Consider the following 23,928-nt stretch of genomic DNA (forward strand, 5'->3'; position numbering starts at 1 on the left):
ACACACACACACACACACACACACACACACACACACACACACACACACAATGCAATGTTGAATCCTTTATCCTATTTTGTGCTTTTTATTCTTCTTATCTTTTTTGTGTTTCTCTCATGGACTGATTTTTTTTTTTTTTTTTTAGTATTATTACTGTCTTTTTTTCTCCTCTACTAATTAGAAGTTACACATTGTGTTTCTTTTTCCTTTTCCTTTTAGTGGTTACCTTGAAATTACCACATGTATACTTACCAAGGCCTAAAGTTAGCTAGTTACTTTACCTTCCTCTTTGGTAGTGCAGAACTTTAAAGCATCTTAACTCTGTTTTCCCCTTCATTATATGTTTTGTGCTTTAATTCTGTCTTGTTTTGCTATAACCTCACAAGACCTTGTAATTATCATTATAGTATAAGCCAACATTTGTTTAGTTTTACACACATATTTACTACTTTTTTGGCTCTTCACGTCTTCTTATATCTCAGATCTTCCATCTGGGATCATTTTCTTTCTGCCCAACATACATTCTTTACAATATCCTTTAATGAGAGTTCTCCGGTTACACATGCTCTCAGTTTTTGTTTGTCTGAAAATGTGTTTGCTTTGTGGTCATTCATGGAAGATGTTTTCCCTGGTTGAAGAATTCTGGGTTGTCTGGTCCCTTCCACCCCCAGCTTCTACTGTTGCCATTGACAAATGAGATGTTGGTATAAGGTACGCTACTTTTTCTTTGCTATTCTCTCTCTCTCTCTCTCTGTCACTGTCTCTGTCTCTTATGTTTGTGTTCTGCAATTTACTATATGTGTTTCTTTATTTTCCTCTTCCATTTTAAAATCCTGCTTGAATTTTCTTGGTATTCTTATCTCTGAATGGCATCTCTTATCAGTTCTGAAAAATTCTAAGCCAGTATCTCTTCAAGAATTGCCTCTCTCCAGGGGCGCCTGGGTGGCTCAGTTGGTTAAGCTTCTGACTTCCACTCAGGTCATGATCTCCTGACCTGTGAGTTCGAGCCCTGCATCCGGCTCTGTGCTGATGGCTCATAGCCTGGACCCTGCTTTGGGTTCTGTGTCTCCCTCTCCCTCTGCCCCTTCCCTGTTCACACTCTGTCTCTCTCTCTCAAAAATAAATAAACATTTTTAAAAAATTAAAAAAAAAAAAAAAAGAATTGCCTCTCCAGTCTCTCTCTCCTTCTAGAGGAGAATCTTAGGCCATTCTTTTCCATGTCTCTGAGCCCTTCCTCTGTATTTTTTTCTTTTTTTAAATGCAAATGTTTATAGCAACATGCTTCTTAATAGCCAAAAAGTAGAAACAACCCAAATGTCCATCAACAGATGAATGGACAAATAAAAATGGCATATCCACACAATGCAACATTACCCAGCCATTGAAGGAATGAAGTATGGCTGCAGCTACAACAGGGATCAACTCTGAAAACTTTATGCCAAGTGAAGGAAACCAGACACAAAAGGCCACTTATTGTATGACTCCATTTATATGAAATATCCAGAATAGGCAAGTCCACAGAGACAATAGACCCCCAGGGTCTGGGGGTAGGAGAGAATGGGGAGTGATTATTAATGGTATAGAGTTTCTTTTTCAGGTAATGAAAATATTCTAAAATTAGGTAGTGGTGGTTGCATAACTCTGTTAATACACTAAAGACTACTAAATTATATATTTTATTTATTTAATTTTTTAAAAATGTTTATTTATTTTTGAGAGAGAGAGATAGAGTGCAAGTGTGGAAGGGGCAGAGAGAGAGGGAGACACAGAATCCGAAGCAGGCTCCAGGCTCTGAGCTGTCAGCATAGAGATACGGGGCTCCAACCCATGAACCGTGAGATCATGACCTGAGCCAAAGTCAGATACTTAACCAACTGAGCCACCCAGGTGCCTCTAAATTGTACATTTTAAAGGGATGAATTTTGCAGTATGTGGATTCCATATTTTCTGTCTTTTGGTCTCTCTCTGCTCATTCCTCTTGCTTTCTTTCTCATCCATCTGCCAGTTTGCAAATAGCCCCTTTAGCTAAATCTAATCTTCCACTGCATTTTAAAATTACAGTTATAGTATTTTCGTTTCTGGAAGTTCTGTTTGCTTCTTTCTCAGATCTGTTAGGTCATTCTTTATAATTTCCTATTTTTTGCAGATATTTCCAAACTTGTCCTCTATTTCATTAAACATATTAAATATGGTTGGTTTATAGTCTGTGCTTGGCAATCCTGTCATTTGAAGGTGTAGGTTCATGTGGGCTATGTGCTGTCTCTTCTGGTTCTTGTTCAGTGTTTCCTCGTGTGCTTGGTTATTTCTAGCTTGTGTACCACTGAGTATATTGGAAAATTTATTAGTGGGTATTTGTTGAGGCTTAGGATGAAGATACCTTCCCCCAGGTAGGATTTACACATCCTTCTGCCAGGCGCCCCACAGTATTAGCAGTGCAGGAGTACTTTGAACTAAATTCATGACTTTGGGTTTTTTGAACCATCCCATTGATGTGAATTTGGGCTGCTACTCTGTGTGAAGGTCACCTGATGGTGTAACTTCTCAGGAACAGCCCCTTCCCCTTCTTTTTCATTCCCTGGGTACCAGTTTTAGGGTACCGGTTTAATCTGGGAGTGTCTTTTGGTAGATTCCTTACTTGGGTCAGGTCCTGAGTTTTGACATTTATCCACATTGCCCCTCAAGGCCATTAAAACTGAGATTCAGAGGGGCGCCTGGGTGGCGCAGTCGGTTAAGCGCCCGACTTCAGCCAGGTCACGATCTCGCGGTCCGTGAGTTCGAGCCCCGCGTCGGGCTCTGGGCTGATGGCTCAGAGCCTGTAGCTTGTTTCCGATTCTGTGTCTCCCTCTCTCTCTGCCCCTCCCCCGTTCATGCTCTGTCTCTCTCTGTCCCAAAAATAAATAAATGTTGAAAAAAAAAATTAAAAAAAAAAACAAACAAACTGAGATTCAGATATGCCTATATTAGCAAGAGCCAGAAGGACTTCAGTTTTCCTTACTTCTCTAGGTTTTTGCCTCTCCTTCCATTTTGACCATATTCTTTTTTCTTTCTCCACTTCTTCATTGTTCTCAAGAAGGCATTTTTCATGTTTCAGCCAGCATTTTTTGTTATTTTCAGCAACTATATTTCCTAAAACAGAAGTTGGCAGATCTTCTCATGCTATTTGACCTTACATAAGTCACTTCACTTCTCAGGAGAGGCGCCTGACCAGCAACTCTAGTGCTGGGGAGCATGAAGAGCCTCTCAGGAAGTCTGGACCATGGCCTCAGTAGTATCTCTGGAAGTCCATTAGGCCTATTAGGGTATTAGACTGCAGATGGTTTGGGGTGCCTTGGCTTACGAGCTGAACTTCTGGGAAAATCACTCCCCCTGGGTCTGTAAGGCTACTGGTGAGTGTCCCTTCCCAGAGGAACCGGCTTCCTGGGGCCAGGAGGCCAGGAGTGTCCATCCCCATCATGGGAAGCTGCAACAAGAGACTCCCCTGGGGGCTAAGCAGGCTCTTCCTAGAGTCACTTCTGACCTTTTTTCCCACTCCATTACAGCCCCCCACCTGGCCACCCCTGCCAGCCCAGCTCACAACAGTTCTCCCTGACACCAGAGGGTTTTGTGTTTCCAAGGTCACAGACACTGTTTTCTGTGGATAACGTTTTCTTCTTCTTCTTTTTTTTTATAATTCTTTTTAATGTTTATTTATTTTTGAGAGACAGAGAGAGAGACAGAGCTTGAGCAGGGGAGTGGCAGAGAGAGAGGGAGACACAGAGTCTGAAGCAGTCGTCAGGCTCCAAGCTGCCTGCACAGAGCCTGATGTGGGGCTTGAACCCACGAACAGTGAGATCATGACCCAAGCTGAAGTCATACGCTTAACTGACTGAGCCACCCAGAAGCCCCAATAACATTTTCTTCTTAATAAGAGCTCCCAAAAGGGGCACCTGGGTGGCTCAGTTGGTTGAGCATATGACTCTTCATTTTGGCTCAAGTTGTGATCCCAGGGTCATGGAATCAAACCCCACGTCGAGCCCTATGTCAGGCTCTGTGCTGAGTGTGGAGCCTGCTTTAGACTCTCTCTCTCTCTCTCTCTCTCTCTCTCTCTCTGTCTGTCTCCCTCTCCCTCTCCCTCAGCCCCTTTCCCCCCCTCGCATGCACTCTCTCTCTCTAAAAAAAAAATAATAATAAAAATTAGAAAAAATAAGAGCTACCAAAACTCAGATGACACTGCAGTATCCTGTCCCTTCAGACCATTTGGTGTTGGTTAGGGAACCCCCTGTCCTTTCCTGAGCTTAGCCTCAGTCATTCCTGTCCCTATGGCCCTTATATCAGTTCCCTGGGAGGTGAGGTCTGGACACGTCCACTCTGACAATGTGTATTGCACGGTCCCTGCCTGGAGAGACCTTTCTAGATTTCCATCGGGTGGGGTAGGCAGCAGTTTGGAAATCATTGCGCTGGCTATAGAGAAGCCCAGGTCTGGAAGAAAGAGCAGTTCTATGATCCAAAATCATTATAGACTACATTGTATAAAGCAACCACTTTCTTATCAAATGCGGCACTTTATGCCGTTTTACTCATATGAATGTATAAAATAGACAGCTCTTTAAATAAGCTCAAACAGCTAAAAAAAAAAAAAAAAAAGAAGGTGCATGCCCTTACAAAATAGAATATGAGATTCAAATGCAGATAAAATACATCAGTTAAGGAGCCCTAGTCAGTCCCTGGACTGCCGCAGTTTATACCCTTTAGAGAAAACAACTGTTCTCCAAAGGTTCAGCTACATCCTAATTATCCAGTGGGGAATCGGTGTGTCTTTGGAAGAAAACATTAACAAGGGCTTTTAGCATTAGCTATCTCCAAGAAATTCCCTGCAGAGACAGAGGGAGGAGAATTAGGCCAGTGCCAGACTCAGGCGCACATTCTTGTATCAAGAGGCCAATATTACTGCATCTTTTTTTTTTTTTTTAATTTGGGGAATTTCTCTGGAATTCTTTGAATAGCAAAGTTTGTACTTCTTTTAAGGCACATCTTATCTCATATCTTAAGACATTTCTCTCGGATTTGCTAATCTTGTTTTCTTGGCCTGGGCTTCCCTTTCACCCTTTATCTGTCTGGCAAACCTCTTTTTATTACTCAGAGACTGTTGAAACAGCCCCTCCCCACAAAGCCTTCCCTGACCCTTGACACTCCCGGTAGAAAGACCAGCTCATCTAATTCTGCTGGAGAGTGAGATATGAATGATAATGACATAATCCAGATGCTGTTCCCACTTTGCTCCCACTACACCTGCTCTGGAACATCTTTGATCAGTTCATAGAGCACTCTGAATTGTGTTGTGTGGCCACTGTGCTGTGAGCCCTTTGCCCTTGCCCTCACTTTCGACATCCCTAAGCACTCTCACTGGACCTGGCTCTCAGGCTGAGGGTCAGTGAGTGTCTGAGTGCTGGCTGCAAGCCTCTATCTGGTAAGGTATTCATCTCTCTTCTTTGAGATACCTAGCACAGTGCTCCACATGCAGCAGGAACCTAAGAACATTTGTGGATTGAAAGAAAAGAAGTGAATTACAGATGCTTTGCCATCGAAGATGCTGAGGTGCCGAGAGTCTTAGCAACTTTTCTAAGCTAGAGTGTGTGGGCTTAAGAATGAGTTTGTAGGATCTCACTTTGGGATGCCAGCTTGACAAATTTTCAAACAATGTGACATTAGAAGGCCCATCTCCAAGAGAGGTGCCACAAGATACCTTCTAAGAGAGGCTGACCTTTAATGAGCCCTTTGGTGGGAAGCCACTTACTTAACCAGCTGGGATGGGACCCAAGAGCAACAAGGTCATGGCTGGTTCTGCTCAAGAGTAAATAATGGGATCGGCCCCGGTGGTATCACTTGTATTTTGAAAGAAGAATTTCACTTATGATTATCTGCCTGTGGCATCAGAAAATAGTTTGATGATCATTGGACAAATGATGCATTTCTGACTTGGGCCCAGGCTTGTTACCCCGGGGCAGTGCCTCTGGCTCTTGGCTGTCCCTCCTCCTGAGTATGCTCCAGTGGTGCAGGGACTTTCAGCCCCTGGCACACACATGTGTCTCTAGTTACCAATCTAGATGCTTGTGGAAATACCCATCATTGCTGGGTATTTATTCTCCCAGATTTGATCCCGAAGACTGATTTCCTCTGGGCCGACTGTACTAGGCCCTGGCACTGTTCCCTGATTGATCAGGAAGAGTGGGAGTTCTCTTCCACCTGTGTAGCCCAGCTCCTAATAGGTTACAGCTGAATGGGAATGCCAAGGCTGCAGGGCTAAATGGAGAAAGGGTTGCACCCACACAGTCATCCAGTCAGAAGGCTGCGTAGGACCCCCGAACACATGGAGGAAGAGGTGGCCAGGACTGCTGGGCAGTTACTCAAGTCATCAGGGCTCATGGGGTTCCTTTTGCAGTGTTTCTCTCTCTTACTGTGTCCAGGAGTCACTGAGGGGCCTGCCGCCCATTCCACCCTTCGGAGCTGTTAGCTGCAGATGGAGTCTCTGATGCCATTTTTCACCAGGCCTGGGGAATGCAGGCAAACAAACAGTTGTTGGAATTTCCTGATGAGCCTTGGAGCAGAGTCCTCAGCTCCTTGTGTGGGGAATAAGGGGACCCACCTTACCCAACCCCACCCACCTGAGGCTCTGGCTGAGTCCTAATAGTATAATCTCTTCTCTTTCTAGGGAAGCAGTCTGCCTCTCCTTGGAGGCTGTGCCTTCTGCCCTTCCTGGTTCTTCCCACCTCTTAGCTCCTGTTCTTCTGAATCTCTCATGCCCCACCCCATGCTGACCCACCCCACTTTCCTGGGCATATTAAATTCACTGAATAAAGCCTCACGGATGCCCATGGGCCTGGCACAGACAAGACAGGGATGTATGTGATGCTGTCGCTAGCCTCAAGGAGCCCATAGTCTGCTGGGATGAACGGATGCTAACAGCAAATTGTGTACTTGGACTGTGGAGTACAGAGGAAGTTGCTGTTCACAGTGACCTGCTAGGGCTGGGAAGGCTTCTGTGGAAAGGGCACTACTGAGCAGGGCCTTGACAATGGAGTAGGAGTTTTCTGGGTGGTTGAGGCAGGAGACAGCCCTGCTGGCAGAGGGCACAGTGCGCACAAGTGTAGAATAGCATGGTACATTCAGGGAGCCGCAACTGATTCATTGCCACACAAGAGAGATACAAGAGATGAGTCTGGAAAGGGTGACCAGGCTGCTAGAAAGGACTTGCAGACTGAGCTGGGTGCTCCTTATATCCTGAGGGCAACAGAAGCCCACAATGGGGATACAGGGAGACTCTGCCCTTTCCTCTTCTTCTTTTTAAATAGATTTATTGTTATAATTAATGTATATAAACTTTATTAAGTTATATATTATATATATAAACTGAACATACTTCAAGTATACAATATGGTGAGTTTTAACACATGTGTCCACCTGTAATACCATAACCACAATCAACATAATGAGTATATCCATCACTCCCAAAAGTTTCCTCATGTCCCTTTGTCATCCCTCCCTCCCATCCCCACTGTCTGTAGTCAACCACCCATCTGTTGCCCTATCACTGTAGATTAGTTGGCATTGTCTGAAATTTACATAAATGAACTCATCTAGTATGTAATATTTTTATTTGTTCTTCTTATCAATCAGCATAATTGTTTTGAGATTCATCCATATTGTGTATATTAACAGTTAATTTATTTTCATTGCTAAGTAGTATTCTATTGCATGAATGATACAACAATTTGGCTATCTCTTTACCTATCAATGGACATTTGGGTTGTTTCCACTTTCAGGCTACTACAAATTAAGTTGCTATGGATATTTGTGTACAAGTGTTTGTGTGAATATGTGCTTTTATTTCTCTTGGGTAAATCTCTAGGAATGAAATGGTCATGTCATATGACAGATGTATGGTTTTTTTTTTCATATTTTTCTTTTATTTTTCTACCTGAGTACTTCTACCTTTGAAAACCTCCATGTTGTGTGTGTGTGCATGCACATGCATGCATTTATTTATTTTATTTTATTTTATTTTATTTTATTTTATTTTATTTTATTTCATTTTATTTTTAAAATTTACATCCAAATTAGTTAGAATATAGTGCAACAATGATTTCAGGAGTAGATTCTTCAGTGCCCCTTACCCATTTAGCCCATCCCCCCCTCCCACAACCCCTCCAGTAACCCTCTCTTTGTTCTCCATATTTAAGAGTCTCTTATATTTTGTCCCCCACCCTGTTTTTATATTATTTTTGTTTCCCTTCCCTTATGTTCATCTGTTTTGTCTCTTAAAGTTCTCATATGAGTGAAGTCATATGATATTTGTCTTTCTCTGACTGATTATTTTCACTTAGCATAATACCCTCCAGTTCCATCCATGTAGTTGCAAATAGCAAGATTTCATTCTTTTTGATTGCCGAGTAATACTCCATTGTATATATGTACCACATTTTCTTTATCCATTCATCCATTGATGGACATTTGGGCTCTTTCCATACTTTGGCTATTGTTGATAATGCTGCTATAAACATTGGGGTGCATGTGTCACTTCGAAACAGCACACCTGCATCCCTTGGATAAATACCTAGTAGTGCAATTGCTGGGTCGTAGGGTAGTTCTATTTTTAGTTTTTTGAGGAATCTCCATACTGTTTTCCAGAGTGGCTGCACCAGCTTGTATTCCCATGACAGATATATGTTTAACTTTTATTTTACTTAAATTTTAAAAAAATGTTTATTTATTTTTGAGAGACAGAGACAGAGCGTGAGCAGGGGAGGGGCAGAGAGGGAGACAAAGAATCTGAAGCAGGGTCCAGGCTCCGAGGTGTCTGCACAGAGCCCATTGTGGGGCTCAAACCCACAGAACTGTGAGATCATGATCTGAGCTGAAGTCAGCGCTCAACCAACTGAGCCACCCAGGTGCCCCATGTTTAACTTTTAAAGAAATTGCCAAACTGTGTTTTATATTCCCATACATATCTTTTTCTGACTGCCTACAGACTGCAGGATGAACCTTCAGGACTGAGTCTCCTTTGGATTTGCCCAGCTAGTGACTACAACTGAAGCCCTGAGACATGTACTCCTTGGGACCAGGAAAGGTAAGAAGGGCATCCTGAAAATCCTTCCTGAAGATGATAAGACTTGGCATCATTTCGAGAGGCTTACTTGTCATTGATACTGCCCCAGGAGCTGGGGGAATTGAGTGGCACCTGAGGATAATGAACTAAGGACACCTCTGGCTCAGAACTTGAGAAAATCCCTCTGGACCCAAAGAGGCCACAAGCCCACAGATTAAAGCCCAAATTCTACAGAAATGAATTTTTGTGTAAATAAATGATTTTAGCTTATGTTGGATTGGGGCCCCAACCACTTGTGGGAGTGGCCGTGGTCTCTGGGTCAGAGCCCTGTTCTAGGGAGGTGGCATCCCAGCCACACTGTTCTAGGAAGAGCCATAAAACTGAGGGTTCCAGAGCTCTGCAGACTTCCCAGGTGAAGGTTGCTAATCTAGGTACATTCCCCACAGATATGAGCTGTGGAGCAGCATCAAAGAGTAGAGAGCAAGACCAAGTCTGTGTCCTTCTGGCCACTGCTGGGGCCTGGCTTTTTTGGATGCTAATGTCTGTAGGGTGTGAGCCCTGCCAGAGTTTTGAGTGTGCTGTTCATTCATTCACATTCATTAGTGCCTCTTTGGAAGTAGAGATGACTCAGGCAAGTTGGGGTCAGGTTGTGAAATCTTCCAGTCTCTGCCAGACTTTTGGATGGATTTTATGGAAGGGGCATAACCTGGTGATTATATCAGGCTTACGTTTTAGAAAGGGGCCCTGGCAGCCAGTGTGGTGGATGGATTTGAGTGTGGCAGACCTCAGGTAGGGAGGTCATTAGGAAGAGGTAAGGGAAGATCTGAGTAGGCAGTGGCGGTGGGAGGACAAGGAACTTGGGACCAATGTGTGGTTGAGAAAGAGAAGAGTCAACACCACCTCACGGCTGTTAGCTCTCTTCTCTCATGACTTTAGTGACATTGCTGTCTCCCAGTTCCCACCAACCACGGACTGCATGAATAATAAATAAGCAGAGGGATGTTTGGAAGGATAGCGTGATGGCTGTGTGGCTCAGGAGTGAGCCAAGACATACATCTCTCCACACATGTTTCCATCACCTCCTGCCTGAGCAGCCATCCTTCAGTGAGGTGAAGATGGGGACTTCAGGTGTCCTCCTGGTCCAGCAGGATGTCACTGACTCATGGCTGACAGCTGTCAGCATAGACTGACTCCTGGAGGCTCAGTTAAGGGCACTGCAGTCCCTTCTTGTCCTAGATTCCTAAATTAGTGAAGGAGTCCCTGGAACCAAAGCTTTAAACCTCTAGGAAGGAAAGACCTCAGTTTCTCATGAAAACCCCATCCTTGGGGGTAGGAGGGGAGGGCAAGACAAGCCAGATCCTGGTAGGAAGGTCAAAGGTCTCAGTTTGATGCCTGTTAAGGAGTTGGGTCACAGCCGGGATTGCTGAGTGTCAATGTCATGTGATCTTTGTCTGGTTAAGCACAGTGAATACAGCACTGTCCAGACACATTTCTGTTGTTTTTTTTTTTTAATGTTTATTTATTTATTTTGAGAGAGAGAGAGAGAGAGAGAGAGAGCGCATGCAAGTGGGAGAAGGGCAGAGGGAGAGAAAGAGAGAGAGAATCCTAAGCAGGCCCCATGCTGTCAACACAGAGCATGATGTGGAGCTCAATCCCACAACTGTGGGATCATGCCCTGAGTCAAAATCAAGAGTCAGATGCTCAGCTGACTGAGACACCCAGGTGCCCTGCTTTTCTGTGGTTTTTAATGGCTTCGTGAAAGCTCCATCCACAGGGGACCGCAGAATGGCATTCACCATAACCAGAGTTCATCCCCAAAATAGTGTGCAGGGGCAGAGGGGGAAGGATGGAGGGGCTGTGGGCACAGGCCACTGGACTTGCATGATGTGGAGTAAAGAGCACTGCTGACATGTAGGAAAAGCCTAGCATCCTTGGTTCCAATCCCCTGTGCCCCCTCCCCTGGGCGACCACAAGAGAGAATCACTCCACCTGTCTGAGCTGATCTGGGCTCTGATCTCATGGTCTGCAAGTTGACATCTATGTCTGCATTCCCTCATTTTCAATCTGGGCCCCAAGAGGGTTGAGGTACCAGGTTTGAAAAGACAGATCATAGATGTTCACTCCTGCTTCTGCTCAGGCTGCAACTTGTTGGGAGTTGATGCCAAGTGTTGAAAGTGAGTGAATTGCTATATTTCTAAATCTGGGGCCCGGGCATTAGCTCTCAACCTAGGTTCAGGGTTTTGATTTGGTCATGAGGAACATGATTCTGTGGTCATCTGCTTCTGGCCTGGGGGGTGCTCACAAACGTTTTGAATCACCTGGAATTTCAGTCTTAGTGTTTCAGAGCTGGGAGAGCACCGAGTGGCTTCCCCTCAACCCTTTGCTGTGAGAGGAAATAGAAGCCCTGAGAAGGTGGAAGAGCAGCTGAGGCCGAGCAGCAGAAATGGCCAAGCTTGTCCACTTGGGCTCTGAGGGGGTCTGGGGGACCTCAGTGCTTGGTGTTCTGGGCTGCTGTACAGGAGGCACCCAGTGGTCATGGACTCGGAACAGCCTTGGCCCTGTTCCCTGCCCTGTGGCACCGCCAACAGGGCCCTCCTGCCCTTGTCTGTTGAACCTTTTAGAGAAGAGAGCCTGCCTGGTCATGCCTAGTTGGTGAATGTGGCCTTCCTGTCCGCCAGGCTATATTGCAGCAATAATAGCAGCAGGAGGGGGGAAAGTGGTCCAGGTACAGACAATGGAGGTGAGGAGCCCAAGGGTGGGGAGGGGACGGCAGAGGCCCAGTGCTAGAAGATAAGGCTTATGATGAGCTGGGTGGTGCCTGGCACACAGAGGAGGTAGCCTGGTTGTTGTTATTCTCAGTCCAGGGTACTCGCCTGGATTTGATGGTAAAAGCCAGAGCCAGGCACCGAACGGTGATGCCAGCCTGAGAAACCCTGGGAAGGAGGCCTGGTGATGAGGTGTTTGGCCCCAGGCCAGATGGTACAGGCTGGGCATCCCTGGACCCAGGGCATGGATTCCTGCCAGTGACTCAGACACTTTGGAGCAGAGGGGCAACCTGTAAATCTCCATGGCTCTGCCAGGAGGCCTACCTGGGGCAGCTGTCTCAGGTGAGTGGGGAGGAATGCGGAAGGACTGGGTGGGCCATGGTCTGAGAAGAGAGGCCGTGATCTTTGTGCTATATTTGTGCCACAAACACTCCCCCAGGCCTCCTAGTGCCACCTGGGAGCTGCAGATGTGGGGTGTATAGTTCAAGTGGCATGAGTCACCTCCACCTCCTTCTTCTGGGCTTTTCTCTTTATCCTCCATGCCCTGCCTTTTCAAGAGAGAGGAGATGCCCCTGGCTGCTTGCTGCATGAGTGATGGAAAGGGAGGAGCAGGTGGCTACACAGAGGTCCCTCAGCTCCCAGGCCTTGCACCCACAAGCATGGGCGGGGGGAGGATGACCCAGGGCTCTACGTATATGGATTGGGGCATGGTGGGGGAAAGGAGCAGGCTGGATGAGCTTCCGACCCTGGCTTCTTGATGGTCACTGAGCACTTCCAGAGTTAAACCTCAGATCCTTCAGATGTGGACAGATACTACCCTTTCCCTCTCCCCTCATGCCCTTATATTCCCAGCAATGCTCTTACTCCTGGCTCTTTGCCCATCCTTTCCTCCTTCTTCCAAACCTTCCCTGCCCCCTGGCCCAGCTCAGTCCTCTTCCTAACCTGCTGCACCAGGCCTCGCAGACTTCCTGCCTTTATCTGTTCCCATCTGTACCAGTCTCAGATAGGGCAGGGAGCTGATGGAGGAGGCATCCAGGGAAGGAAGGTAGGAGGAGAGCAAGACACAGCCAGCTCATCTACAGCCAAGCAGGGCCTGGGCCTGGAGTAGAGAGCTCCCAAGAAAGAAGGCCTGAGGGGGTAGTCATCTCTCTGAAATCTGTACCAGCAGGGGTGAGGAACAGGGATAGACGAACAGTGGGAGCCCTGGTCAGAGGGCCAGGCCAATAGGGACAGGCAGACGCTTCACTGGGAGTACTAGTTGTGGCCATGGTCAGTGGGATATATAGCAAAATAGAGGAAAGGCAGACACCTGGGTTTGGGTCTCTCTGGATGGTGAGGCAAAGGCTGAGGTCCTACCACATGCAGTCTCCCTGGAGACTTGGTAGCAGGGGCCAGGCAGTGGAGCAGAGTGACAAATCTGATCATGAGTCACTAGAAAGCCCATTTTGGGTGCAGAAGCAGACACGCACACCCCTATAAGCTCTACTTTTTAAATGGGGCAGCACCTCTTTCTGGCAGTTTTGGAATGGCACTCACTGAAGGCAACCATAGGGCCTTTGGCATGGGCAGCTCCGCCCCATCCTTCACTCCTACTTCTCGTACCACAAGTGCATCTCTGCCTGAGCAAGGCCACTGTGGGTAGCTGGAGGTATTCTCAGCACCAGTGGTCACAGCCTGGCCAAAGTCATTACCCAGCCAACCAGCCCACACAGGTGAGGAACTCGGCATGCTGGGACTGCAGGCACCCACTTATTTTGAGCAAAATAGGGCTCCTGGCACAGCCCTGAACCTGTCATCTGCCCCTGAAAAGGCCTCATGGTGTCTTGGGTTCTCCCAGCACTCCAAGGAAGCAGTGTCTGGGCCTGAAGACCTGGCCAGCCACAGACCACACACTACAGGATTAACTAGCAATTACACACATCAATTTAACCTCATAAGGGAAGTTCACATTAAGGCCACAAGGAGATACCACCACACAACTATTAGATTGGTCAAAAGAAAAAAAAAATGATATCAAGTCCTGGTCAAGGTGCAAAGCAATTGGAACTCTTAAACATGGCTGGAGGAAATGCAAAAAGGTGCAGCCACTTTGGAAAACACTTTGACATTTTCTTATAAAATTAAGCGTTCTCTTACCATACGACCCAGAAATCCCAATCCTACATATTTACCCAAGAGAAATGAACTTGCCCTTATACAAAAATCTGTATACAAACATTTACAGTGAACTTACTCCTAATTGCCCCAAACTGGAAATAACCCACATGTCCTTCAACCGGCAAGTAGATAAACAAACTGTGGTACATCCATACGGTGGGATATTCCTTGGCAATAAAAAGGAAATCAAACTTTCAAATGTATGCTATGATATGAGTAAAAATAGGGATCAATCCCAAGTGTGTTGTGCTAAGTGAAAGAAGCCAGACTCAAAAGGCTCTATGATGTTATTCCACTTATATTTTGGAAAAAGCAAACCTCCAGGGACAGCAAAGAGATCAGGCACTGCCAGGGGTGGAGGTGGGAGTGGGGGTAGAGAGGCTCGACTACAAAAGAGCACCAGGGAACCCTCTGCGGTGATGGAAATATTTTCTGTGTTGGTTGTGGTAGTGATTATACCACCGTGCATTTATCAAAACTCCTAGAACTGTGCACTACAAAGGGTGGATTTTACGGTCTATAAATAATACTACATTCAACCTGATTTAAAACACACACACGCATACATTAATCACAGCCACTGTTTCTGAGCACCTACTAGGCCCTGTGCCAGGGGCTCTGAGTGTTTTCTCATCCATCCACTTATTTGCTCGCTCATTCAGCAAGCATTTATTGATGCCTCCACAAGGTGCACAATGTCTAATTACTCCTCTCTAACGCCTTCAAGCCCCACGGCTCCCTAAGTCGTATAGAGAAACTGGCAGGAAGATGTGGTGAGAGCCCAACCCTGGGGGCCTGCAGGCGAGCTTGAAGGTTCTCTGTGGGTACATTTTCATGAGGAGAGGAATTCCTAGCTTTGTCACCCTCACAAGGGATTCTGCAACTCATAAAAGAGAGACCAAGGTGAGGAACAAATCATAAGGACCCAGGAAGGGTTTGCTCTCTCTCTGAGGTGCTGATCTTGCACAAGCTGGCCAGGCCATGCCCCTCACAGCTCTGAACATGGAGCTGAGCTGAGGTAGAGTGTTGGGGCTCTGGGCTCACTTAGGTACACAGTTTTATTGCTGGGTGGCTGGTTCTCTGCTTGGGAACTATCTGTGTCTGCCCAGCTCAGATAAGAGTAACGCTTGCTTCTCTGGTAAGAATCCAAATGTGGGAACCCCCTGGATAAACCCAGCACGTGGGGTATACAGTCACAGGAACACTGTATAGCAGCAATAAAAATGAGCAAACCAGAGCTGCACATGTCCACATGGATTGATCTCAAAAATACCATGTGGAGTGGAGAACAGATGACAAGGTAGACAATATATGACACCACTGAAGTTTTTGTTTAGTAGTTGGACACCTTGTATTTATATGTGCAGATTCTTCAAAAATATCAAATTACATTTAAAAACACTTTTTAATTCTTTTCAGTTTTATTGAGATAATTGACAAACAGTACTGTATAAGTTTACAGTATACAGCAGGACTCACATATATTGTGAAATGATTACCACAATAAGTTCTCATATAGATACCAAAAAAATTTTTTCTTTGTGATGAGAATTTTTACAATCAACTCTCTTAGAAACTTTCAAATATATCATATGGCGGTGTTAACTATAGTTATCATGTACATTAAGTGTGTTTTAAAGACACAAAATAGTACCATATATTGTATGATTATAAACTTAGAAATATAAAAACGTGAACAAGAAAGATGAATACTAACTTCAGAACTGAATTAGCTCTAGGGAAGGCATTACAAAAAAACAAAACAAAACAAAAAAACAAACAAATATGGCAAAAGGCTAGCAAATAGATTTAACAAATCTGAGATTTAGGGCTTAAATCACAGGGGTGTGTTGCATATTGTTTTCTGTACTTTTGGTTGAAATGTTTCATAATTAAAAAAAATACAAGCCAGAATGAACTTTGAAAACAGTATGCGGAGTAAAATAAGCCAGACACAAAAGAACATAGGGAGGGGCAGAGAGAGGGGGACAGAGGATCCCAAGCAGGCTCTGCACTGGCAGCAGAGAGCCCAATGCAGGGCTTGAACTTGTAAACCACGAGATCATGACTTGAGCTGAAGTCAGACACTTAACCAACTGAGCCACTCAGGTGCCCAATAAATAAACATTAAAAAGAAATCCAGAATAGGCAAATCTATAGAGACAAAAAGTAGATTAGTGGTTGCCTAGGGCTGAGGAGGATGCCAGGAAAAGGAGAGGTCATGGGTAAGGAGTGCGGGGTTTCTTTTTGTGGTAATGAAATGTGATGATGAAATGTTCTCAAATTGATTGTGGTCATGGATGCACAACTCTGCAAATATACTAGAAGCCATTAAATTGAATGCTTTAAATGGATGGAGTTTATATCTCAATCTGCTTTAAAAAAAACATAAAAAGCCAAAAGAAGGAAAATCCTTTCTGTGTCAGCTACTCTAATAGAAGCCGAGGTCTGTGTGCTCTGACATGAGTTTCTTAGAGTCATCAGGAACCTTAGAACCTCCCCCACCACACCACCCACTAACATGAGGAGGGAACCCTGTTGGCCTGGCTCCCTGGGCTAGAGCTATTGCCACATCCATGGGGTTCTAAAAAGGAAGCGGAGTCATAGCCTCTACAGAATGAGGTTAATGAGAATCTGTTCCAGACTCCAGGGGTTCTGAGCCTTAATTAATGCTCACTGTGAGGCTCTCTGTGATTGTGAAATCAGAGGTTCTGTAAATCTCTACGGCAGTGGCCTTATTAGTACCAGCACATTACTCAAGAGAAAGAAGCCAGCCTTCTTATCACTGACTTAGCTCCCTGGAAAGGCTGGGCCCCCAGTGTCCAGGCCAGACTGAAGCTATCTCTCCTGCTCCCTTGTCTTGCTTTCTAGGCCGCTCCTGGGGTCCGAGTGGTCTGGGCCAGTCTGGGGCTTCAGGGCATCCTCCTCCCTGCCCTGAGCACTGTGGCCAGGCTCCTGATGGACAAAGACATCTGATTTGCAGATCTGAGGAAGGAAACCAGGTAGATTCCCCCACAGTACCCCACAGGTGATTTTCACTCCAAGCCTAAAGAAAGGTAGAGTGTTTCCTTTTTTACAAATCTCAGGACTTTGTTGAGAGCTCCTGACATCTTCCCAGATGGCCATCCTTTCTGTATTACCCAGTCCCTGAGTGGGGGGACTGGTTCTGCCCTCTGCCCATAGCAGCCTGGGGGCATGGAACCATCCTATTTTGCCTTAGCTTGGGTCTTTACTGCCTGATGGCTCCTTCTTGGTCCCCTTAAACACCCTCCCCCAGCAGGACTCTGCGTGGCATAGCCTCTTTCCTCCTTTGTTTTGGCACTGTCCCTCAAGATAATTCCTGTCAGACCACATCATCCTTTGGGCCCCTCACAAGAGAGCACCTCACACCAGCCTGTTTATGCTAGACATCTTGATGCCATGCAGAACCATCCCCACCTAGCAGAGCCTTGTTGCCTTGGATTCTGTGAACTCGTTTGTAACCTCTGGGATGGTTCTCTGGCCAAAGCAGCAGAGGTAGATGGAGGCATGGGCTGGGAGCCAGTATCTATGGCCCTAGATGCTCTCAGCTCTGGGGCTGGTGATCCTTGACTTTAAAGACCCTGGAGGTCTATGAACTTAAAGATCTGCAGCCCAGGTTACCTCCCTCAACCCAGGAGACTCATAGCCCCCAATGCCTGCTGACCTTGGGGCTTGTGACCCTGGGCCAGCCTCTAGTATGTGGACCTCTCTAACTGACCCCTTCAATGAGTACCTGTTAAGACCTGGCACATGGGGTGCCTGGCTGGCTCAGTTATTAGAGCAGCATGCAAATCTTAATCTTGAGGTCATGAGTTTGAGCCCCAAGTTGGGCACTGAGTTTAATTTTTAAAAATTAAAAATAAACAAAAAATAAACAAAAACAAACCTGTTAACAACAACAAAAAGACCTGGCACAGCCTTGCCCCACATTAGATTTTGTTTCCGGGGATTAATCCTTGCTCTTCACATTTCCCCCGGGAATGTTACAACCTGATGGATGCAACTTGTCACTCCTGCTGGGTAGCTCTGAAGATCCTGAACATCATCCTCCATGTCAGCAGCCCCTCCCTTCCACTCTCCCTTCTGGCTTCCTGATGTACTCAGACATTGCCAGCGTATTATTTATCTCTTTCCTTATCCAGGGCCTGTCAAACTAGATGCAACTGAGGCCAGAGCCCAATGGCCCCTTGCCAGAGACCCCCTGAGGGCTGATATAAGTCTCTTCCACAGCCTTCTCAGGGGAGCAGTGTAGTATCATGGTTAGATCTACAGGCACTGGAGATGGCTTCCTGGGTTCAAACCCTGTCTCCACCTTTTACCTGCTGTGTGGCCCTGGGAAAGTTGCTTAACCTCTCTGTGCATCATCTGTAAAATAAGGGACATCATAATACTACTGCACAGGGTTGTCGGGAGAAATAAATGAGATCGTTTATTGGCAGTGCTGGACCTGGCATTCAGTAAATACCCAAGGAAGGTCAGCTGTCAATGGTGCTAAACTTGCTTTTTCTGATTCTCCTTGAACATCCATGGTTCTTATTTAAGAATATGTGCTTGCGGGGGTAGAAGAATATGTACTGGGAGGGCACCAGTCATCTTGCCCAAGCCAAGGTGACCCCTGTCCACAACCTGACCTCCTGCCTGCCCTTGACCTCCCACCCTAGCTGAGGGAATGCCACCCACATTAGATGGATGCTGAGGCTCCCTCCCCCAAAACTTGTCTATATAGGTCACCCAGGAAGTGCCTCCCTAGCCCTACTGACTGCCTCACACCCCACCAAGAGGCTTGGACTCTGGGGGTCCAAGGCAGGACAGTGAGGCTGCTTAATGAGAGGGTACAGGCCTCTAATTAGACCATCCCAAGAGAGGCCAGTTTTCTCCTATTTATAGTTAAACTTCTCTGCCATTTTGATGCATCTCTAATCTGGGTACTCTTTTATTATGTTTTCTTTATGTCTTCTTCATGTGGATGAGTAGAAAAATAAATGGAAGGGAAAATTACAGTTTTGTGGTTAGAAAAACCTGCCAGGGGAGATGGCAGGCTTTATGTTCACTGACTTGTTGGCATGTCTGGGGTGTCCTGAGGCATCAGAACAAGACAAGACCTTTCCTGGGCGTGGTTATGGGGTGCTCATGAGGCAGGGTGCTGTAGGAACAGACTGGAGCTTGAATCCTGGCTTTGCCCTTGGGTAGGTCCTACGCCTCCAGGTCTCACCTGCTTTACCTTAAAATGGGATTAAAGGCTGGCTCAGCTTCCTGGTGGCTGGAATGCACAGTCCCCTTGGAGATGATAAAAGGCAGCTTAGCAGCAAGAGTAGGAAAGGTTGAGGCCCAATTCTGGCTTGCCCTAGGTGCCCAGGACTCCTGTCCCCATGCCTTTTGTGATCCACAGAACTGCTCCCCCTTCCCACTTTTCTGCTGTGACCACTCTCCCAGAAAGCAGGGGAGCCCAGAGTGACCAGGCCAGGATGGGAAGCGTGGTCCTGTCTGGAATGGGGGCTGTCCTGCAGCCCCCCATGGAGAGGCAGGAGTTAACATGGTCACGGTGGGTCACAAAGTTGCAGCCACAGATCTCCCTGGCTCATGAGTCCATTTTAGGAGGGTGGCCTGGCAGTTCTCACTATGGAGCAAGGCCTGACTTATTTTAAGCTGGGCGGAACAAAGGCCTCGGTGTCTCTGTGGTCTGTGGTCTGTGCACATGGCAAGGCTGTGGTGGGAAGGACACCAGTAGGCTTAGATCCCAGGTCCCCAGCTGACCTACTGTGGGTCAGCATGCCTGCGGGATGCCCATTCTCCACCCCAAAGGTCTGGCTTGACTCCCCTCAGACCAAATGGACAGGGAAGGTTCATCCATAGGCTCCTGCCTGAGGCACTTGAGCAGGGCAAGGCAGATGCTAGGGGTTGACTGGATAGCCAGGGTCATGTCTGAGTCCGAGGGCATGGCTGGGTCAAGGTCACTCAGCCCTGGTCTGTACCTAGGTCTTCAAGCAAAAGGATTTGGGACCATTTTGTGAGAAAGCTGGGGAAGGGATGGAGGCAGGGGAGAGCTGAGGAGGGGTGTGGGAGTAGTGAGTAGCTCTAAGCACACAGATATTATACTTGAGCCAGGTCACCTTGGTTCAAGCTCCAGCTTGGCCAGTTACCAGATATTGTATAACCTTGGGAAATTATTGAACTTCTTTGTTCCTCTACTTACCTGTTTATAAAATGGGGATGATGACAGTAACTTATACCAAGGGCCACTGAAATGGTTAAACGAGTTCAGTGTAAATCACTTAGAAATGTGCCTGACGCTTGGGCAGTCCCCTATGGCCCAGCCCCGACCTGACCCTGCTCTGACCCTTTGTGAGTAGATGACAGGACAGTCAGTCACCTGTGACCCTCTCCTCTCATAAGGGGCAGGAAAGGAAGGACCTTGGTCTTCAGGCTGGCAGTGAGGCTAGGGCAGGCTGCCACTGCATAGCTCCACCTGGTTAGGGCAATAAGCTTGTGTAGGATTTGAGCCCTTCTCTCCCTGTAACTTCTCAGCCCAAGTTCCTCTGCTTAGGAAGGGACCTTGGCCAAGTTCTCAGTTTTGCTCCACAACCTTTGTCCTCATTGTTCTTCTCAGTGTGCACCATGTCTGGTGCCTGCCATGTTGGTCAGGACCCTCAGTGACTCTCTGGGACTTTGGCTTTTCCTCTCAGTGCCCGGCGAGGGTGTACCTGGCTGCCTGTATCGACACACCCGATGTCCTTCATGTGAGGTGCTGCTCCCAGCTGTCAGCAGTTATATCTGTCAACAGACTCAGGATTGTGTAGGCCAGTGCCCCTGCCTTGGGACAGATTTGGATTCCAGTCCGGGCTGCTTCACTACCCAGATGTGTGGCCTCCAACAAGTCACTGGGCTTCTCACTGGCCATGTAGGGATGATGATTTCTACCTCAAGGGTCATTTGAGGATTGGGTGAGAGAACAAATGGAAATACCCAGCCTGAGGCCTGGCATGCAGTAGCTACTGAGCTCGTCCCACAGGCATCAGTGACTCATTGGGGTAGCAGGGGACCCTAGGACCAATATAGCATGCCCTCCCAGTTTCATTTCCTTAATTTCTCACCAGTCCACTGCCATTTGCCAGCCCCACCATCTTTGTCCTTGTTCAGGCCTCTTCAGACCTCTCTTCTGACCCTCAGTCCATTCTCCACACTCAGAATGAACTTCGGCACACATGAATCAGATCATGGCCCTCTCTGCCTACAACCAGCCATGGCTTCCCTCTGTCCTCAGGGTAAGGTTCAGATTACTTGACCAAACCCATGAGACCAATGTGATCTGTCCCTGCCAGCTACTCATCACTACTCTCCCAAATGCCCCCAGCATATTCCATATCCCACAAGTTGCATGGAGTGACTTGTCTCCTGGACATGCCTTGCACTTTCTGTCTCCAACTTTCATGCTGGCAAATTATGGAATGAGCTGGATTTGGCTTCTGAAAACCCCCTCTCCGTCAACTCTCTCTATTAGAAAAACTCAGATAGACACAAAATCTTTTCCAGCCACCATTACATAACCAAATATATACCCTATTCAGACCTCTCCCTTCTGCAACATGGGAAGCCTGAAGTGGGGATAGCAGGTTACACTGTGCCTCTAATTTCTTTCCTGCTCCAGCTTATCTCCATTTGCTAGCTGCTATGTTGTCCATGTCTTTGGGGATGGACTAAGGTGGGAGAGTGAGGTGGGGAGAGGAGCACGAGGCCCCAAAGGGCTTCTTTTCACTGAATCTTGGATCTGACATTCTGGCTTTCTCCGTGGCACATGTATAACTTCTGGATCTTTCCCAGCTGGGCACTTTCGTGGGTTCCTCAAAGATCCTTCTCCTCCTGTCCCACTAGGAACCCCCAAACAGTTCTCTGGCATGGTGTTCACCTCCTCAAGTGGCTGCTTGTGGCCCACCACAGCCTCTTTCACTGCCTCGTCACCTGGAAGGATGCTCTCTTGGGCAGGATTCCTTTATGATGACCCCAGGCCAGGTCCTGCCTGCTGGTGGTTTAGGGTTGAGTGTGGAGCCTAGGCACCTATAAGCCACTGTGAGAAGTTTGGATGTTAGCACTATAAAAATGTGGAGAATCCCCCAGAGGGATTGTGCAGCAGTGGAGGGACATGATAGGTGTCTACTGTAATAGTCCAGGCAAAAGACTATGCTATTTTCCCTGGGATGGGAGCTGTGGAAGACAGGGGAGCTGGCTGGGATGGTGGTGGAGCTGACAGACAGGCTGCTGGTTTAGATGTGAGGGGCAATGAAAGGGGAAGAGTCCAGTGTTTTTGGATTGAGTAACTGGGTAAACACAGATGCTACTCGTTGAGAGGGGGAAGTCTGGGGTGGAGCAGACTGAGAGGACTAGAAATCAGGGGTCATGCAGTGTTTGAAATGCTTGTCAGATATCAAGTAGAGCTGTCCAGGAGCCAGATAGATAAGTGCAAAGCTTCCATGGATGCATATGGTGCCTTTGTGCAAATGAGAAAAGGACATCCTTTCCTCCAGGCAAATGTAGCCTCCTACCGGGGCAGTGGCTTGGTGAGCAGAGCACAGCTGGACCTCAGCTCCATCAGTCCCCTTGGCCATGCACCCTCGTGCCCCAAACAAACTATACAACTCTGCATGGTAGCCTGGATGTGCTAGTCTGGAGCTCAGGGGGGTATCTGGGACTGGGGAAGAGCCATTAGCTTGTAGGATGCTTATTTGGATGCTGTGTGGGTTAGTGGCTCCCCGGCCAAAATAGGGAGGAAGGACCAGGGATGTGGAAAGGTGTGGGCTGAGAGCCCTCCCTTTCCAGGGCTAGACTTTTCCTTCATTTCCTGCAGATGAAAACCCCCTGATTCTCTGCAGGGCTGAGTAGCTGTGAGCCCCTCAGTTCTGCCTTCTCTAAGTTCATCCTGAGGAGTGGGTGACACAAAGGTGGGTCATGAGGAGGCCTCATTCTCTCTCTCCTTTCACTTTCCATCCTTAATGCAGGTATGTTAACTTCTGTCACCATGCTGATGATTGTAGTGCCCACAGACGGGCTCCATAGACGGGGTAAGCACCAAGCGGGGGGAATAACATTCAGAGTGCTCGTTGGAGCCCCACAGGAGGGGAGCAGGCATAGTCAACCAGGCCACAGAGACTGCAGTGGCTGAAGAAGCACGCAGCCAAGTGTTTGATAGAGGGGTGATTGGCTCAGGCTGCTTGGGTTCAAAGCCCAGGGCCAATTCTTATCACGTGGGTGACCTCAGCTATAATAAAGTATCTATCTCATAAGGCTATGGTGAGAAATGAATGAGTTCTCTCACATAAAGTACTTAGCACAGTACTTCAATACCCAGTGAGTATTAGTGTATATGGTGTGTATGAACCAGTGGAGTGTGTATATATGTGTGTATGAGGAAAGCCCTTCCTAGTGGAGTCCCTAACCCCCTGCTAGCTGCTGACCAAAGCAGGCAGCAGAGGAAGTGGCCTTGCTGAGCTGGTCAAGCTTAGAGCTGTTTTCTGCCTTTTCAAATTGGGTTCCTCAAGGGATCACATCCCCAGAACCTTGTGGAGGTCAAGCTTGAGTCACAGCAGCTGAACAGGGACTCTCCCCTTTGTAAACACTTCCAGGGAAAGTGATTTCACAACTCCTCAGTACCTGGTCCGGCATTGCTTAGCTCCCACCCTCTGTATGCTATCCTGGGGTGTGCCTGAGTCCTGATCTCATGGCTGGCACTTTCTTATCTTCAGAGTAAGAGGGAAGTAAACCCAGTGCAGGACGCTTTGTTGCACCACCCTATACCTTCTCTTCTCTTCAGCCTATATGGGGTCCTAAAGAGTGCCTTAGAGTCTCTTTCCAGAAAAAACGTCTCCCAAATACATATGGTCAAAGGCCAAAATTTGCAAGATTCCCCATCTT

The 23,928-nt window shown here is 47.0% G+C and overlaps 1 protein-coding gene across 2 annotated transcripts in view; it reads left to right on the forward strand.

The window, feature by feature from the left end:
* ZFP90 (ZFP90 zinc finger protein) overlaps window positions 1–23,928 on the forward strand; it is a 121,071-nt gene that overhangs the window by 29,977 nt on the left and 67,166 nt on the right. For both annotated transcript variants that reach the window (XM_040442909.1, XM_040442910.1), the window contains one exon: window positions 9,005–9,330. In XM_040442909.1, the coding sequence (XP_040298843.1) occupies window positions 9,319–9,330 (12 nt within the window). In that variant the 5' untranslated portion in view covers window positions 9,005–9,318. The remainder of the gene's footprint in view (window positions 1–9,004; window positions 9,331–23,928) is intronic.

This window comes from Herpailurus yagouaroundi, unplaced genomic scaffold, assembly GCF_014898765.1.
Source record: "Herpailurus yagouaroundi ecotype Mexico unplaced genomic scaffold, PumYag 190, whole genome shotgun sequence".
Lineage (NCBI taxonomy): Eukaryota > Metazoa > Chordata > Mammalia > Carnivora > Felidae > Herpailurus > Herpailurus yagouaroundi.